This window comes from Pan paniscus, chromosome 3 (assembly GCF_029289425.2).
Source record: "Pan paniscus chromosome 3, NHGRI_mPanPan1-v2.0_pri, whole genome shotgun sequence".
NCBI classification, from domain to species: Eukaryota; Metazoa; Chordata; class Mammalia; order Primates; family Hominidae; genus Pan; species Pan paniscus.
The window spans coordinates 81530356-81551372 of record NC_073252.2 but is presented as its reverse complement, the minus strand read 5'-3'; the positions used below and the strand labels follow the sequence as shown (position 1 = coordinate 81551372).

Here is a 21017-nt window from a genome sequence, read left to right as displayed (position 1 = left end):
ATCTCAGGGAGGCAGGTTCGTTATAACTTAGTAAATGTAACTATTATCAACTGTATTATACCTAAATGAAGGGTGAGCCTTTAAGTGGAAGCAGGGTAATCAGCTTAGGACAGCGGCTTACAAAGTAAAGTGCGTATATCCATTTGGGTGCAGGAAGAAAATATTAGAATCTCGATTTTTATATATCACTTTAAATATAAAAATAAATGAAGCTTTACATATGGAACGATATAGACATTATTAAGAGTAAGAATGTAAATAAGTAAATTAAGGTCATGTTTATAAGGCATTCTATGGGAAGAGAAGGGACAACAGCAGGAAATGGGGTAGTGAATGCATTTGTCATCAGTGTACCGCGATTGTGCCTAGTTAGGTGAATTTACAATACTTATTTTTGATTAAACTAGCTCTAATGAAAATAGGCAATTGGCTTCAGAAGATTACTGATAAAACACCATGGAAGAAAATAATAATTGTACAAATGAAAGTGGGAAACAAGAAAAAGAAATACCACACTCTGCCTAATATGAGCCCTACATGAGCCAGGTAAAAAAAAATGGTAAACAAATAAACTCTAAAAAAAACTCCAAAAAAAATTTATAATTATCAGTGAGGCTATTTAAAATATGGGTTTATGCCCACTGTTTATAAAAATAAGTTTCATCTTAAGCACATGTTGTAATTTAAAATACTGGTCAATGATAGTATCAGATCATTGCAAGTAACAAGTCATTTTAAAAACTAAAAATCCAGAACACAAAGACAAATACCAAGTTGATGGGTGGATTTTTAAATATGAACATCATAATTCACTAACAAATAGCCAATGACACATTTCTTAAATTTGAATCTATAATAGTTGTAAAGGCAAGTATTAATATGATATAAATTTAGACTCTTTTAACTGTTGCAACATAATCTATTTAAGAAAAATATTAAAAAATATTAAAAATAATAAACTGCACTTAAACATTAATTACTAGAAATATCATAAAAATTTTAAGTGGGAGCAAAAATAAATGTACTTCTTTGATAAATATAATAATTAGTCCTTAAAATAAATATTTATTTTTAAATGTTCACTTTGGTCCATATTTTATATTTTTATATATTAGTGTAAAATATAGGTATAGATATATAGATACATAAACAAATATAGCTGACTAACCAGTTTTTGTATGTTTTGTTTTCTAGACTAAAAAGACAGGGAAAGAAGACATTTCAATAAAATAATATTCTTTGCATAGCCACTAAGTACAAGATTTCCAAATAAATTATTTTCATGTGATTCCTTTAAATGCTTGTAAAATGCACAATCTAAGTATTTGAAAAGAATATTCTTGAAAAGTGCATTTAAAATTAACTTCAGATTTTCATGAGTATATACTAACAGAGTTATTACCTGATTTGTGTTTTATAAGAAATTTACCAAAAAAATAAAAAACGGTCTAACTCCTTCATACAAACTTAAAGGCTTAGATCCATCAACTGAGACTCTAAAAGAAATTAATAATAAAAGGATGAATTACACAATGCATTGGAGAATACACATACAACTAAAGTGCAAATTTAATAAGAAACAAACAAAAAACCACAAGGATATATCAGCTTGTATGTATCCTATGGCTTATACACAGGAGAAGTGAGACTGACTGTTGGGTTACACTGAAGAGTTGAAAAATCCATACACTCCAAGATTTCAAAAATTCCTTACAGGAAATTTAACCCAATTTCCTCCTTTCACAGATGGGAATATAGATAAATTCAATGAATTTCCTGTTTTCAAGTTTGTTAGTGACAGAACCCAGACAAAGATGCAGTTTCCAGTCAAATGTTTTTGCCGCTACTAAAAATCTCCATTTACAGTAAACTCCTTAAGTGTTATATCCATAATTTGTCCTGGAAACAAGGAAATCACTCTCTATAAACTATTGCACAGTTTATCATATAAACTTGATTTTAAGGACACATTAACTTAATGAAGGCATCATATTCTTTACTGCCTGACTACATTAATTATAAATCAGTACTTATAGCCAATTCCTGAAGAATCTTATTCACTCACTAAAACACAACTAAATTGTAGGACTGTTCCTGGAGTGATTTCTCATTTACTTTGATTTTCTACATTTATTTACTTATTACATTATACTCTTGTGGCTAATAAAGGCTAGTCTCCCTTGAGTAAATTCCAATCAGTGTGTTTCTTCTATAATGAAGAACATGTAGTCTATGAAGCAGGTATGCAACAATGTAAAAAATATCACCCTTGGAATACACAAGAATAATGAAGCTCGAATACTTTCAGTTGGTACTCAAAGGGGGCTAGATAACAAATTTAGCACAGTATTTGCATTACAAAAATTGCAAAAACAATGAGAATCTTAAGAACAGATCAGCAAAGGGCCAATAAACCCAATTAGTACAAGCCTTATTATACAAAGAAGTTCACCAAACTACAGTTGCAGAACAACATAGCTACTGCACATTCAAAACATTGTGGAGGTAAGATGTTTTGGGCATTCTTTTTGGAACTAGGGGCCAGGCAAATTTCACTAACAAATTAGAAAATGTTACTAAAGATTCATATTTTAACAGAAGATAATTAAAATATATATAATAAAAGTATTCAATATGATTAATAGTTATAGTAGACAGCAATTTACTTTGATATAATATGTGTCATTTACAATTCATAACATCCTTATTGCATATGCAAAATTATACCAATTTCACAAGTGGAAAATACTTCAAAAGCAATATTTACTTAAAAAAAGACAGAGAGGCAAAATTTGGTCTCAAATTCTGTGTTTCTAAATACCATGGTCTTTTCATTATACCATAAATAAAACAACCCTTGAAGGCAGAATATCAGAATAAAATTTCCTTCCTTCATAGATCAATAAATGGACATTACTCATGGCTTATGAGAAGTTACAGGAAGAACTAAGTTGTAAGGCTGCGACTGGAGTTTTGGAATCTCTGAAAAGGGTATTTTCTTCAAAACCTGATGTTGGAAAAACTGAATAGCCATATGCACTAGAATTAAATTGGACATCTATCTTATTCCATACACAAAAATCAACTCAAGGCAGACTAAAGACCTAAGACCTGAAACTATAAAACTCCTAGAAGAGAAGATAGGCTCTTTGACATTGATCTTGGCAATGAGTGTTTTGAACATCACTCCAAAAGCTCAGGCAACAAATGTAAAAATAAACAAGTCAGCATACATCAAACTAGAAAGCTTCTGTAGAGCAAAGGAAACAATCAGCAAAATATAAAGGTAGCCTTATGGATTGGGAGAAAATACTTGCAGATTATATACTTGATAAGAGATTAATATCCAAAATACATAAGGAATTCACACAACTCAATAGGTAAAGAATCTGAATCGACAGTTCTCCAATAAAAACACAAAAATGGTCAATAAGTATATAAAGAGGTGCTCAACATCACTAATTATCAAAGAATTACAAATTAAAATCAATATCACCTCACACCTGTTAGGATGGTTATTATCAAAAAGACAAGAGATAACGAGTGTTGGCCAGGATGTGGATAAAAGGGAATCCATGTACACTGTTGGTGGGGATGTAAATTGGTGTATCCATTAGGGAAAACAATATTTATATTCCTCAAAATGTTAAAAGCAGAATTACTATATGGCCCAGGAATCTTTCTTTTAGGTATATACCCAAGAGAAATGAAATCATGACCTTTAAAGATATTGGCATTCACATGCTCATTGTAGCATTATTCACAATACCCAATATACAAAAACAATCTAAGTGTCCGTCAATGCATGAATAAATTATTTAAATATAATATATATGTACAATGAAATTCTATTCAGCCTTAGAAAAGGAGATCCCGTCATTTGCAACAATATAGATAAACATGGAGGGCATTATACTAAGTAAGATAAGCTAGACTCAGAAGGAAAATACTGCATCATCTCACTTACATGTGGAAAAAAGGCAGAGAGAAAGGTACGTTGGTTGGTTGAATACATAGAATAAAATGTTGGCAGTTACTGCGGTGGGATGTGAAGAGGGAAAAAAATGGGGAGGTGTCAATCAAAGGGTATAAAGCTTAGATACATAGGATGAATGTCTACAGATCTAAGGTAAAACACAACGACTATAATTATTGTATACTGGAAATGTAAGTGCTCTTACTGGAAAAAAAGTAAACTATGCAAGATGATGGATATGTTAATTTTACTTGACTGTAGTAGCCACTTACTATTATAAGTGCACTAAAATATAATGTACATCTTAAATGTGCATAATAAAAAATCTTTTCACAATTAAAACTAACTCAAACACAAAATCAAATAATCATAATGATATACATTAAGTAATAAGAAATAGATGTTAAAAGCACAAGTTCTCAAGTCGGGTAGATCAGGGTACCTGGCTTGGAGCAGGTTGGCTAACCTTTCTTTATATCAGTTGACTTATCTGTAAAATGGTAAGAAAAATAGAACTTACTTCCTAGGACTCTTGTAAGGATGAAGTGAGATAATATTTGCAAAGTTCTCAGAAAATGGTTTGGACATCAAGGAAGACAGTCTGGCATAAATCATCTTCAAAAGATCCTTCTCCCTCTCCCCATACTCAACAAAATGGTGGCCAGACAAGGTAGAGACACCCAGCAATTAAAGGTCATAAAGTTCCAGAGGCAGAGGCCACACAGGATACCACAAAGAATGCCATTGGAGAATAAGCCACCTGTGTTTTTGGTGACTGCAATAAGGAGGTCACTGAGAAGACATCACAAGTATGCCCCATGGGAGATCCAGTATTCATCCACTAACCATACAAACGGCATATATTGCTAACAGAGAACTACCAATAGAACCAGTTCAGTAAAAAGGTATGTTCCCCTTTTACTACTCTCCCTTACCATTGCATCAACTTTGAAAAACACAGAAAAAGAAGAGGAAGAGTAGATCTTGGCCTGTCTCCACAGTACATCCCTTACCTGTGAAAAAGGCATGGAAAAGGACAGAACATCTAGATGGCCTAAGAGACTGATGCTGAAATTAGTCTGGACTGGACTCTTTAAGCTATGGTATGCACTGAAGCACTGCCGTAATGTGAGAAAGGGGTTTGAAATAATAAAATCTTGCTGATTTCAGTCACCTGAATCTCTAAAGCCCTGGGGGTGAAGTAAAAACACTCTCACAGCCTCCAAGGCCCTGCACGATCTCTTCCTCTCTACCTCTCTATCCACCTTACAATAATTCCCCACCACATCCACACACCCACGCCCCAACACATGCACCCCTCTATGCTGCCACAATAATGACATAAGTATGTGTCAGGCCTCTGATTTATCATGCTGCATTTTACTATGCAAACTCACTAACCTCTGTTGATCAGTCTTCTCTATCCCCTCCCTATATCTGGACAACTTTTATTCCACACTGAGAACAAGGATCGTGACCACCTTCTTCAATGCTGTGTCACCGGCATCTAAAAAGCTACTTGGAACATAGGAAATAAACAATACTTTGCCCATGAATAAATGAATAAGGGGAGTCATTGTAAATTTAATGTAGTATGAAGGATACTGAGCCATAAGGTTTCTGATGAGACATAAGAAGAAAGGCATCATTAGCAGAGGCAGATGGCAGAAAAGCTCTCAGATGTCTTATGGCAGCAATCTGCAAACAATACCCTAATCCTTAAATTCCCAGGTGTCAAGTGACTTTCATTTGTGTGTTTGCACGTGTGCATCTAGGTAACTATGTTAAACTAGTCACCAATATACTTTATAGTTATATAAATAGTTATATTTTATAAAATAGTTATATTTTAACTATAATAGTTATTTTTAAATATTGTTGTCTTTTACAGAATGTATATAGTATAATAATTATATTTTAAAGAAAGTCAACACATACCAAAAAAGGCATGCAATTATAATTTGTCTGGTAACAGAAAGCATCATGTTTTAAAGTATCATTTGGGCATATCGCTATAACTTTTTATGGGTCACTATGGTCTTCTTAGTCTTTATGGCCTTTATGGTCTGGCTCAGAATACTTTTCTAACCTAATCTCTCCCAAAATTCCTAAGAGCATTCTAGGCTCCAGTTATACTGAACTTTCACATTTTACTAAACTCAACAAGCTCTTCCAATTCGTGCTAAAATACTGTTTTTCCATTGTGTAGCTAGCCAATCCTCATTTGTTCTTCTTAGATATCTTTTTTTCCCTAAAAACCGTATCAAACTCTGTATCTACCACCCACATCCCCTCTGATACCACATTAATCCATAAATACTTCATTGAAAGCATTATCGTACTGTTTTAAAATGAACTATTTTCCTTAGCTGTCCTCCAATACCCTGTGAGCAATTTGAGGGCTACACTTACTTATTTCAGTTCCTAACATGGTGAGAAGCACTGAGTGTATACTTAGGAAATCTCGTTGAAATGTACAGACACAAGTTATGCCTTCTAGTAGCTCAGACTGCCATAAAAATAAAAATAAAAAAGTTAGGAAGATTTTCATAAGCCTGTGTACAACGTCATTAAAAAAATAAAAGTATGAACGCCATGTGGTGGAGCACAGGGATAAAGAGGACTGGTGACTTGGAGTAACCTAGAAAGAAATCAGAAAAAAAAAAAAATGAAATTTGAACTTGGCTTTGACTAAATCAAATATCTCCATTTGGCAAAGGAGGAGGTAAGCATAACAAGAACAGGAAAAAACATGTGCAAGGCCAGAGAGTTGTTAAATATAATGACATGTTCAGGGAACAGTGAGAAGTTCAATGCCATCTTTAAAAATAAAAGCCTCACTGATAGTTATAATGCCGTATAGCTGCTGCCCTCTGTCTCGCCTCCTCTCTTCAACCACGCTGCTTAAAAATGTTACCTCCACTCTTTCTCTATTTCCTCACCTCCCACTTGCCTCCACCCACCGCAATCTGGTTGCTTTTACCACAATCAGCAAATACTTCTGTTTTTAATCTAATGACATATTTAAAAACCTTTTCTTGGTTTTACCGTAATAGATGACACAATGTTCCCTCCCTACTTTTGTAATGCTCTCTTGTACTGGTATTCTTTAAGTCACAATTTCCTGGTACTGTGAGAAACCATTGCTAAAATCCTCATCATGGGATCTGAGACTTTTGATGCCTGTCAACTATCTACATGTATTGATATCCCCTAGAAAATATATGGTAGTAGCAACAGTGGATAATATTTATTATTCTTAATCTAGGCATACAAGTTCTTTATGGCTTTCCCAAAGACAGTCTCAAAACTTGAAACCTAGGACAAAAACATGCAACCTCTGAAATTTTTATTTTAAAAATCACTTCATGTTCAGAAATCACAGTTGTTTATTATTTAGTTTTTTTTTCTTTTGTCAACATTTATTTTTGGTTCAGAGGGTACCTGTGCAGGTTTGTTACACAACTAGATTGCATGTTGCTGGGGTATGATGTGCAAATTATTTTGTCACCACGGTAGTGAACACAGTATCCATAGGTAGTTTTTCAACCCTCCCCCTCCCTCTCCATCAAATAAGCTTCAGTGTCTATTGTTCCTATCTTTGTGTCTATGTGTACTTGATGTTTAGCTCCCACTTACAAGTGAAAACATGTCATATTTGTTTTTCTGTTCCTGTATTAATTTGCTTAGGAAAATGGCCTCCAGCTGCATCCATGTTACTGCAAAGTACATAATTTCATTATTTTTTATGGCTGCATAGTTTTCCAAGGTGTACATAGACCGCATTTTCTTTATGCAGTCCACCACCGATGGGCATCTAGGTTGATTCCATGTCTTTGCTATTGTGAATAGTGCTGCAATGAACATACATAGTTCATATGTCTTTTTGGTAGAACAATTTATATTCTACTAAAAAGTAGAATAGTAATAAGTATATAGTATATAGTAATAAGCTTGCTGGGTCATATAGTAGTTCTGTTTTAAGTTCTTTCTGAAATCTCCAAACTGCTTTCCACAGTGGCTAAACTAATTTACATTCCCACCAGCAGTGTATAAGCACTCCTTTTTCTCTGAAACTTTGCCAACATGTTATTTTTTTACTTTTTATAATTGCCATCTGACTGAGGTGAGATGGTACCTTGTTGTGGTTTTGATTTGCATTTCTCTAATGATTAATGATGTTGAACATTTTTCATATGCTTGTTGCCTCCATGTGTGTCATTTTAAGAAATGTCCTTTCATGCCCTTTTTCCATGTTTTAATGGGATTGTTCGTTTTTCACTTATGAAGTACTTTATAGATTCTGGCTATTAGACCTTTGTTGGATGCATAGTTCAAAAATAATTTCTCCTATTCTGTAGGTTGTCTGTTTGCTCTGTTAATAGTTCCCTTTCCCATGAAGAAGCTTTTTAGTTTAGTTAGGTCCCTGTCGTCTATTTTTGTTTTTGTTATAATTGCTTTCAGGGACTTCAACATGAAATTGTTGTCAAGGCCTAGGTTCAGAATGGCATTTCCTAGGTTTTCTTCTAGGATTCTTATAGTTTGGGGTCTCACATTTAAGTCTTTAATCCATCTTGAGTTGATTTTTGTATATTGTGAAAAGAAGGGTCCAGTTTCAGTCTTCTACATATGGCTAGCCAGTTATCCCAGCACCATTTATTGAATAAGGAATCCTTACCCCACTGCTTGTTTTTGTCGACTTTGTCAAAGATTAGCTAGCTGTAAGTATGTGGCTTTATTTCTGGGTTCTCTAGCCTGTTCCATTGATCTATATGTTTTTGTACCAGTACCATGTTGTTTTGGTTACTGCAGCCTTGTAGGGTAGTTTGAATCAGGGTAGTGTAATGCCTCCAGCTTTGTTCTTTTGCTTAGGTTTGCTTTGGCTATTCAGGCTCTTACTTTGGCTCCCTGTGAATTTTAGAATATTTGAATTTATTTTCCAATTATGTTAAAAGTGATATTGATAGTTTGATAAGAATAAATCTTATTTAGTTTTTACAAAAGAATGGGGAGGGTGGTAGGGAATACTATTTTGTGACCTTAGAAAACCAAGAAAGCTATGACTGCATGTACTAAGTTCCTACAACCCTCCTTCCCCAAGAAAGGTAATGAATGGAGTCAAATTACTTCTACCTGAACCATTCTGGAACTGTTTCCCCACCCCCAGGTGATGTTTTACTATGCGCAAAATACACGGGTTCATACAGTTACCCAGTTAGCAAATAAGCCATCTCACCTTAACTCTACAGAATCCCATTTTGGCAGAGGGCTGTAGCACAGATATCTGATGAAAGCACAGCACTGCATCTGATAAGGAATAAGACAGTGGTCTCTGCATTTTTTTTTTTTTTTTTTGGATCAAAGCATAGCCTAGCTCAGAAAATGGAACCACCCTTCATTTTGACAGATACCCACATTTGCTCCTTCTCAGTCTCTTCTTCCATTTTTTTGTCCTCTTCCTGTCCTTTAAATATTGGTGTTCTAGAGTTTCTGTGAAAGTAAGATGGCTACTTTGCTCTAATCTCTTTCCTTGTAAGATTTTATGTATGCCTATGGTTTCAACCACCATTAGATGGCCCCCAAGCCATCTGTACTCCAGGCTTCTCTATTGGGCTCCAGATCTATGCCTGCTACCTAGACATCTCCAATTAAAGTCTCAAACTCAACATGTGCAAAACATAAATGTTCATCCCCGAGCAACAGAACAAAGACAAACAAAACTTTTCCTGCTGTGTTCCATATCCCAGTGAATAGTACCACTTTTCACCCAATTCCCCAAGATGTCATTCTATACTTCTTCTTCCACCCTTATATCCAACAGATCACCAATTCTACCCCACAGATAACTTTTAAATCTTTTCAGTGCTCTCCATCTTCAGTTCCATTGCCCTGGGCCAATCCACATTCATCTCTTGCCTGTAGTAAAACAGATTTCTAACTAGTCTTCCTTTTCCCTATCCTTTAATATAAATTATTGGACCAAAGAACTCTTACCTTCCTCCACCTCTTCACCAATCTTATAATATATTTGTGCTTCCCTTAGCATAAAGTCAAATACCTTATCATGTTAAAATATAGACTTTCATGTTCTACAAACAGTAAATATCAGTCCATAGATCATAGGAAGATCCCAGGAAACAACTATTTTAAAAAAATAATTCAAATGGTTACAATCCAAGTATCTATAAATCACATTTTGGGGAATATTATTATAAATTCTAGGAGGGTGCTGAAAAATATTTGATGAATGAATGAATGTTCCAAGTGTCTATTTTCTAACTTTCCAAAATGTCAATAATCTTACAGCAACCAGCTTCTACATGCTGGCTTTAAAGGGAGTAAACATCATTAATTTACTGTCGATACAAAGGGTTTGCCATGTTTGTCACAGGTTTTCTTAATGAACTACATTTACAAATGGCAACTTCTGATAAAGGATAACAGATTAAGTTCAGTGTCAATTTTGACCAGATATTAAATCTCACAACTCTCTAAACTTCCTTGATATTAACGACTGAACTAATTAATATCCCAGTAGCTTCTGGAGATTCTAAGAGATAATGCGCTCTGTGTTTTTGCAGAGGAAGAAAAGTATTAACTGGAGAAATCAACATAATCAAGAAACCAAGGTCAAACTTACCATACTGCCTGCTTCTTAGCCTAACGGTAAACTCTGTATCAGATATTTCAAGATTACTTCAAAGTTTTCATTGTCCAAGCTCTAACCCTAACACTTCACAATAGACAACCATTTGGGCTGAGGTTCTCAGTCTAGGTTTAGGTTAAATAATTGGTAGTTATAATACCTATACCTTAAGAATATGCACACACAGTGAAAATGTTTGCTAATATAAGAAAAGACATCCTATATAGAAACCAAGGAAAAAGGGAAAAAAACTGTAGAGTAAGTTAGAAATTGCTAAAATATACATGCCTACTACAAACTTGGTCAATTGTGAGCTACTAATACATTTCAAAAATTAATTACCTCCTTATGTTGAAATAAAATATTTTTAACTTAATTGCAGAAACTTAAAGTAGAATCTTTAATTATAATTTAGATCTACAACATTTTTGGGACAATTACACTAGTTAATGATTCCAAGATAGCAGAGTGTGTGTGTGTGTGTGTGTGTGCGCGCGCACGCGCACGTGTGTGTGTGTTTGCATATTCTTTTGGTTCATAATTCTTTTTGCTATGCTGCTTTTTTTCTCTCAGGCTAATGTCATAACAAATCTACATCACTGACCTGAAAAAGAGAAATTAGGAATTTAGCTTTTGCTACTGACTGTGCACACTGATTAGAAATAAAAGTGTATCAGCTAAGCTACTAAAAGTAAAACTAAATTTGTTCTTTATTTTTTTTCTTATTAACAAATTGCTTCTGTAAGGTATTCATTAGATATCTCCACATCCACTTTGACTTGTAGGTAATAATATGGCTATGTTTTCCCTTCCCATCATGATAACATTCTTTTTTTATATATATACTTTAAGTTTTAGGGTACATGTGCACATTGTGCAGGTTAGTTACATATGTATACATGTGCCATGCTGGTGCGCTGCACCCACTAACTCGTCATCTAGCATTAGGTATATCATTCTTTTTATTTAGAGTGTCACAGCCACGTCTCATTGCTCAAGCTATTGCTCCATCCATACTAAACATAAATTCAAACTTTGCCTCCTTACTTATCTTGATTTCCAGTAAAAATAATATCAACATGGAAATCATTCATTTTGATCATCATGAAGACCATATCCTTTCTCTCCATAAAATGTATATTTTTTTAATTGAGCACCATCTTCCCTAATAGACTTACAATGTGAGTAAATGCATGTGTTTGTATGTGTCTGTGTTACTTGTGTCTATAAGTTATTCAACTTTAATTTTTCCTAGCTGCATCTTTCTTCTCTAGATCTGGACAAATATCAACAGTACCTGTTGAGTGATCAAACTATCTCCTGGTCCTCAGTTTACATCTTCCCTGTATTACACATTATTAGTATTTCAGCTATCTGTGTACTGCCTCTCAACTCCAAATCCACCCTTCTTTCATTTCCTTTGTGATACCTGATGGATCCTATAAATACTGCTCCTCTGCCAGCTCATACAATGTCAGGTTTTGTCAATAGAGGGTGCTGGAGGGACACTCCAATGTAGTCACAAGAGAAGGGAGCTTTTCTTTCTTGGTCTCTCTGGGTCAGCTGCATTGTCATTTTTTGGCACAGCTTCAAAGGACTGACATGCTATGAGTTTTCAGCCCATGAAGCATATTTCTGTGGACCAGCTTCAGCATATACCCTCACATGTTTCTTCACCACCAGTAGCTGCATGTTCCTGTAGCAGCAGTATCCCTCCAGTGAGGTCAGAATTCACAGGTCTTAGAGGGAAAGGGTGTTCTTTCCAGTCTTCAGTTTCTTTCTGATTTTGGAAGTGGTGACACTGCGGCCCTAGAAGTAGATATTCTATCTGCATTTCTTAATTCTCTATTGCTTGAAATCTTCTTTTATCAATGTTTTAAAAAGAACTTAGCTGTCTTTTATTAGTTAATAATTCTTTATATCAGATTTTCCCTGTGATGTCCTGTGACTGGACTGTGTTTATATAGTATGCTCCCATTTGGTAGCTTTGTGATTAACTAGACTTCCTCTAAAACAACTGTTGGCAAGCCTGACTAAATGAGGTAAATAAAGACAGAAATAAAGTAGGAAATCTGACAAGAGCAGAGCAATCTCATAGAAATTTTTTAGGCTAGATGAATTAAGGGAAATGTATTATTAGGGAAAATGTCTAGGGCCTTCAATATTTTCAAAAACCTACTAAGATGCTGAATATGCATTTCATTTTTGAGAATATATCTATATTTGGGTGTGCATATACATACTCACTCACACGCATGTATTCTGAAATGTAAAAAGAAAACTAAAAAATCAAAGTAAGTGGTTTTTTATTTAAATGTTATCAACTGAAATTCCACTCAATGCAACCTATATTGGTAGTGTGAGTATATTTTAATGTTTTCTATAACTTGTGGTAGAATCCCCCCAAATAAGAAAGCATATCTTGAGTCTGCTAAAAAATTTTAAAGTTCTTGGGTTCAATTTACAGATAAAACACAGCTGTTTTTAGTTCAATTCAGATATAAAGTAGCTAAATGTGTTCTATTGCTAATGACTATATACCTAACATCAACTACCAACTTTTTAAATACGTTAGCAATCCCAAAGAGTGGTCACAACAAGGAGAGGTAGAGAATTAATCTAATCTATTATCATCACTGGAAAACAAATGTCTGTGTACATTTTGGCAAACAACTATGATGTGAATTTGCATAAAATCCCCAAATACCAAACACGTCTTGCTAGAAATAGATATGTTTGCATTTATGTATGTATATATACATATATATATATATAGAGAGAGAGAGAGAGAGAGAGGTTTTAGGTAAAATAATTCATTTTGCAAAAATCAAAGCTAAAATTTCAATGCAGTAACTGCTACTACTGAAATTTACAACATGAAAAAACTACAATATTGAAAATGTACTGATATTTGGGAGTCTTATATCATTTGCCTTTCTGTTTTGGCTGATAATAAGACACAAAGTACCATATGTAAGAGTAATAATTTATATAATATGCTAATTTCTCAATGTAGTAGTTAACAAAATTCTGACTCTACTTGATTTTAGATAGAAGTTAGGTATTTATCTGCACTGTGTCTCTAACATTTGGGAACATTTAAGACAAGCTGCACTAAGACAGAGTATTTACTAGGACAAAATTATATCTATAGCCAAACAATAACATTTGGAATGCACACTCTTGCTAAAATACATTGTCTCTGTCATCATTATAAGGATCTGTCCACTTAAATTGACCCATGGAAAGAGGCAGATTAATATTTCAGGTCAAAATATACAATAATGCAAGGGAAAAAGAAGGGTTATGCTGAAGAATAGGATTTTTTCCTCTTGTACCAGAATTGTGCCTAAGACCCAGAGTTGAAGGAGAAAAATAAAAGCACTTAAATCTTGACATTCCTGTTTGAAATAATTTTAACGGACTGCCAACATTTAGTATCAACCACCTCCCCAGAGGTGGGGATCACCCCTCAACCACATGGGGCCTTACATTTTCAGCCACCCAGGTCAAGATAAGAAATCTCTGAGGTCAGAGGTGTGGCTCTGATGGAATAAACAGCATATTTTGTAACATAAAAGTGGAATTTAGGTTCTCTAACGGAAACATAGGGAGCTCCTATTAAATTAGCTGATAATGTTTATGAAAGCCTATAAAAATGGAATACTTTTTGTTTTGTTTGTTTATCCAGGTAGAAAATGTCCAACCTTGTCAACTTTCCCCCTGAGTTATCAGAGAAAGGGAAGAATTTCATCAAAAATGTCTATTACAGAGCACTATAGTTAGCAGTAAAAGTGAAGGACTGATTATTAAATTTTTAATGCTTCATCAATAATTCATCTTTGGTGATTCCAGCCCACCAGTACCTAACACATCAAACCAATTTTCCTCACTTATCTATCTCATTTTATTGTATTTTAATTGATTGATTGATTGGAGACAGGGTCTCACTCTCATGCAGACTGGAGTGCAGTGGCAGGATCACAGCTCACTGCAACTTCGACCTCCTGGGCTCAAGTGATCCTCCCACATCAGCCTTCTGACCACAGGCATGTGCCATCACACCCTGCTAATTTTGATATTTTTGGGTAAACATGGGGTTTCACTATGTTGCTCAAGCTAATTTCAAACTCCTGGGATTAAACAGTCCTCCCACCTCAGCCTCCCAAATTGCTGCAATTACATTTGTGAGCCACCACACCAGGCCTGTCTCATTTTAAAGAAAAAATAAATAATACCAGTTCCATAGAATCCAAGAGTACCAACATTCTAATTTTTTTAGGTTGATTTATATATACCTACTATGTGTGCAGATTATACGTATTGTATGTATGTAGATAGCATAACAAGGCAATCACTTTGCTCAATACCAATCAGAGGGTTTTTTGTTGTTGTTGTTTTTAAATGTGATACACTGACCATGACCTAATTCTGTAAGAAGTCTTTATCTGTGAAACTATATTCACTTTCCTTATGGAAGTCCACAATTCTGCCTTAATCCTCCTAGAAAATGTTTCTTCTTAATACAATTAATTTTATTTAAATAATTGTTTATTACACTGTAGTTAGGTAGACATGTTTTGAAAATGACGTAAAATACATAGGGCTAATCCAAACACTGAAGTTGGAAATGGAAACCACAGATCCAAACATCTTTAACTATCCATGTATTTGAGTAGACTAAATAGACATGAGACATATACATAATTCTATAACACTAAAAATGCTAGTTTATTTGAAATTACCCCCCACTCCCCATTATGTGAAGTAAAAATACTATTTAATGAAAAACTCACCATATCTGTATCTGAGACAGGGCCAAAACTGGTCACGTAGATGTTAGTGAAGACTTCAGTAATACTGTCTGATATGAGAAAAGAGATTGAATATAGATATTATATAATAAGAGACACAGGAGAGAGAAGGGTTTGAGTACACGGTATGGTTTGAAAGCTGTGTCATAAATTCGGGAGTACTGGGTTTTACTTTCTTGTCAACTTTCGCAACCATAATGATTATAATGCTCAGTTATTTCATTGGTTTTCACCATCCTAACTGCAAAATGCATAGAAGTATTATGACATTCTTACTTGGAATCCATACCTGATTAGTGCATCCTCATTTATATTGCTCAAAATGAATAGTTTATTAGGAAACATCTTAAGTGAAATAGTTTATAATAAATGTGCTACCAGTAATAAAAATAAACCATGGTATTGTTTGATATAATCCTACATTTGATGTTTCAACTAAATATTTCAGTATCTTGTGATAGTAGAGACTCAATTTACAGATTGTAAATCAGTATATCTTCTCCATACAGCACAAAACAGTTTGGTAATTATAAATAAACATAATTCCAATTAATATAAAAAGCTCAATCATTCAGTGACATAAAAATAAAAAAATAACAGATTACTTTCAAAGAAGCTTGTTTTTAAATGTATTTAAGAATGCCTGAAATGCTAAGACTGAACTAAATTGGATTCTAAAATTATGTAACATAATAACTGTAATACAATTAACTGGATTGCTCTATCAACCAGGTAATTTAGATCTTTTATTTTAAATAAGCCAAATAGTGATGGGGAAAAGGTCAAAGAAAGATCAAAAAACAAAGATATTTTCATTGCTCTTGTAGTAGAAAAAAACACGTCATTAATGTTTATCATCATGAGCTAAATGTCTTATCCATTAGCTGTCAGATTTGTAATTCTACACAAACAATAACGTGAATTGTTTTTTGTATTATACTAGACATTAATTTACAACCATTAAAGAGAGTAAACTATGTCTGGGATTTTGTATACATTAAGGCAAGAATAAAAAATAGAAAGGATATTGATAAAACGGGGTAGACTTTGAATGCCTACTACATACCAGGTACTGTTTAAAGCACCTGAAATATTATAATCTGCATGTCAAACCTATGTGGTAGATTCTCTGTTATCCCTATGCGTGTGTACAATGATTCAAAGAAAGGTAAGCAAACTTGCCAAAGACCCACAGCTAGTAGAGTAGATAAAACAATGATTTATAACCCAAGCAATCTAGTTTCTGAGTATTCAAACTAAATCAAAGAATTATACCATAGTCAATTATAAACTTAAAACTAACAGTAGTTTGTTTCTTATTAAATGCATGTTTCTATTCACCAGAATACTCCGTGCCAAAGGCATAGTTATAGTGCTCCAAATAAATATGTTCATTAAGCTTTGTTGTATATACTATTTTATCCCAAAAACTGTATTTTTGAAATTCTATTATAAAAGCATTAGAAAATAAATTTATAAAATTATTTCAGATGCCACCTACTCCAAAGACCTGTTCAGGAGCAGCTTTCTGTGTATACAAAGTACCATAGGACCCTGAGTTCAGAAAAGTCCCATGCTTCATTTAATGGTCTATTTGTGCTCTCTTTAAAAATCTTAATTATTTTTTAAACAAATGGCCCTGTATTTTCATTTTGGACTGGGCATCACAAATTATGTAGCTGATGCTGAACCTGAATTTATATATACTAGAAAGCAAGTGTGGAAATGAGACCCGACATTTTTTTCCTTTTACCCACACCAAATCAATCACACTATTACATTTATTCAATTAGTAACTGAATAAAACTTTGTTATAGCTGTTGACCTAAAATGTTCCAGAGAAGAGAAATTAAAATGTGAATGTAGCTTTTACCCTAAGAGAAGAAAGTGAAATGATTCTCCTTAGTTTAAGTAGTAAAGTTAGAATCCAAGAAATGACAAAAATGTGTGAATGTATTGATGCTAAGGATATGAATGACATTCCCTATATGCCAAATGGCAAGTAAAGGGTAAAGGGGTATCAGTACCTAGTGGCTATAGGGAGGTGTCAGCTAAGAACTGACATGAAAAATAAGGTTAGCCTCAAAACTCCAAGCAGTAAAAGAAACACCTAAGACTCAGAACATAGACATAAAAAGTTATTTTTAGGAAAAGAAATGGTTTCATGGATTACTGACTTCATAAACATAGCTAAATAATGTATGCATTGGGGAGATATTGTCCTGCTATGGAAGTTCCAAAAAAGGAAAATCAGCAAGCCAAACACTGACGATGAACATCCAATAGTGTCTAAGTCTGGGAAAGGTATTCTTAACAATGAGTTTTTTGGTTTTTTTGGTCAGATTTCAATATGGATGGATGCACAGAGCTGTAAACAACCAACATGGGCTAATGAAATATTTTAGTGTAATGAATATAGATATTTGATACATCTAACACAATCTTCTAGAATTCTATGATCAAAACTCAATCTTTGGTTATATTTTGGCTTTCTATAAGACAAGGAAAGGGAAGTGAACAAAGAAAAAGGGAAAAGAAAGGAATGGAGGGGAAGGGAGGCTAGGGAGATTATATGAATGTAGGCTATTTCCAGTAGAATACAGGTTATTCTAATCTTGTGACTCTGATTCGTCAAGACATTTTATAGTATCATCTGCTCAGGTTTGTTTTCCCATGTGGATTTGGAACAAGGTGGAATTGTGCTGTTAGTGCCTGTTACAATATTCTGATCCATTGAACAGATGTATGTTACAGAGTAAACAAGTTAATTTACAGTCTGGTGGCAACCTGAGTCTGTGCATTTTAGGTACCATGATTCACTCTTCAGTCTTGATCACACTTTTTTTATTGTTTTTGTTCTTTAGATGGAGTTTCGCTCTTATTGCCCAGGCTGGAGTGCAGTGGTGCGATCTCAGCTCACCGCAACCTCTGCCTCCAGGGTTCAAGTGATTCTCCTGCCTCAGTCTCCCAAGTAACTGGGACTACAGACGCACACCATGTCCAGCTAGTTTTTGTATTCTTAGTAGAGATGGGGTTTCACCATGTTGGCCAGGCTGGTCTCAAACTCCTGACCTCAGGTGATCCACCCACCTCGGCCTCCCAAAGCACTGGGATTACAGGCATGAGCCACCGTGCCTGGCCCTGATCACTCTTAGTTGACACACCAAAGTCTGTCCTGACTCAGAGCCTTCAAAATGGCCATTATCTCGCATTTTCTCTTTGGTTAACTGCTCCTTTGCATTTAAGTCTCAGTTTAAATGGTCTCTCTTCAGAGCAGGAGTTCACAAACCTCTATGTAATGTAAGCCCTCTTCTCTCATTTTTGCTCTCTGACACTTTATTTTTATGGGACCTTTCAACTTTGCCTTTATTTTAATGCCTTAATATATTCTTCTTGCTTTTTGTCTTGTGTTTGGTCTGTCTCCCCATCCAGGATTTAAGCTCCACAAAGAACAGGGACTGCACCATTTCTGTTCACTATTATGTCATGAGGGCTTACTACAATGTTTATCACATGTTACATGCTGTATGTTTGAACAAATTATTTCTCATTTTAATTCATGTAGAATATCGATCTTTTTCCAAAATATTTCATCAACTTTAAAAATGGTCATGCATAGCTGTTACTAGTCATGAGGAAAAGATGCCCATCATTTGTGAAGGCAGAGTCCATTTCCATTGACAAAGGCAGGTTGAGAGTCTAAGTAATAGGCTTCCAGTGAAGTAACAAAGCTGAGCAAAGGGAAAGAATCTACTTGAAGACAGCACTGATTCACTGCAAACCAAAATTGAAGTCTGAACAGTTAAGCAGCTCCTAGCAGAAATATCCACCAGCTAAATAATGGTTTACCATTAGCAGAAATATCCACCAGCTAAAATATTAGCAGAAATATCCACCAGCCAAAATAATGGTTTACCAGCTAAATAGCTGACATGAGAATACCAAGAGTAATATGCAAAAGTAAGAGAATGTTCTGTACAGATTTCTCCAGAGGCAAAATACAAGGTTGATAACAGGTACTTTAGGAGAAATAAGTAATGCATGTGGCATACATAGAAGAATGTATAATCCTTAGAGCAATCATCAAATTCAGGATGGTGAAAGAGAACAGGAAATAGCCTGCAGACATGTACTGAGGAACACACAATGTATTCCTAATATTTCATTCTTTTAAAATTAATCCTAATCAATTTTGACAAAATCTTAAGATATGATGGGGGTGGTCATTGTTATTCTTACTCTTCTGTGTACTTCTCTGATTTTTTTAACTGATTCATAGAAAAAATAAATGGCCTGAAAGGATATCCAAAATGCACGTATAAATAATTTCAAGAAGTATTTAATTAATGAAAAATTGCTTTTTTGCTGGGAAATGTAGTATAGAATAACAATAAAACTTCTTATAAAATCTTTGCAAAACTATGAAAGAAAAAAATTGATGTTCAATTATGATTTATTTTACGATTCACTTAAAATAGATGGTTGAGGATAAAAAGTGAGTAAAGAAAAACATCTGCCTGTGAAAGACCCACAACATAATAGAAAAAAAGCATTTAAAAATTTGTAATACAAGAAATGTCTGCTGCAACCAAACCAAAAAGACAGTATCTCAATGCCCATAGAAGCATATTGGAGAAAGACATGGAGGTTTCACTCTTTTGTAATTTTCAGTGGTCCTGAGCATCCTCTAATCCAACAAAGAGCAGAGTAGATATCCGAGGCAGGGAAACTCCTTTGTGCAAAAGTCAAGTCCCACAAATAATTAACTTTCACTCATAAACATGGTTAACATGTATATACAGAGGATGGAATGAGGTTGTAAAGAAAGGCAGAGTTGTATCAAAACAGACCTGATATGCCACAATAATACGAATGTTGTCTTTATATACATGGCAGCAGGAGATTCACTGAAAGACTTTGACTTGGAGAATTTTGTGGCCAGGGCTATGCAACCAGATATATTATGTTACATTTATGTAGAGGGCAAGCCGAGACAAAGTAGACTGAAGATAGCGTATTCAGTTTGGAAGATGATGCCATTGTTAAGACCAAAAAAAAAAAAAAATGAGACTGAGATTAGCAAATGGTAGAAGTCAAGGAAATAATTTGTTTGTTTTAAAGTAATATTGCAGGGATAGGCCCTTTGGTTTGACTGTTAGAGGATGTGTGGAGCCTGGAAAGGAGTGGGTTCAGTAAAACTATAAAGACATAAAACAAATGAAGAGGTTTGGAAAGTAAATGGAGGGTAAGGACATGAAGAGAGTAAGTGGAAAATATTCTTTTTAAAAGCTTGTCAAAAAAGATTTTGACAAACACAATAATAGCTGAACTGTACTGGATAATATAACACACAATAGCAAGCAAACTTTCCAAACAAAAATTTCTAACATTTGGCAACAGCAAAATCCTTTCTGTAAATGATTGATGGACATTTGATAGGTATATTCTTTGTACCAGATCCTCCTTCTCTTTCTCCTCCACCGTAGACACACACATACACACCATTTTAAAACTGATTTTCTCAAGAGAGTGGTAATAGTACATGTAGAGTTGAAAAGAGAATCATAAAAATATTTCTGAA

The 21017-nt window shown here is 34.3% G+C and overlaps 1 protein-coding gene across 14 annotated transcripts in view; it reads right to left on the bottom strand.

Moving 5' to 3' along the window:
• GABRA2 (gamma-aminobutyric acid type A receptor subunit alpha2) overlaps positions 1 to 21017 on the bottom strand; it is a 151308-nt gene that overhangs the window by 73840 nt on the left and 56451 nt on the right. For 9 of the 14 annotated variants that reach the window (XM_057302102.2, XM_057302103.2, XM_014344689.4 and 6 more), the window contains exon 4: positions 15419 to 15486. The exons of the other annotated variants lie outside the window; for them this stretch is intronic. In XM_057302102.2, the coding sequence (XP_057158085.1) occupies positions 15419 to 15486 (68 nt within the window). The remainder of the gene's footprint in view (positions 1 to 15418; positions 15487 to 21017) is intronic. 14 annotated transcript variants of the gene reach the window in all.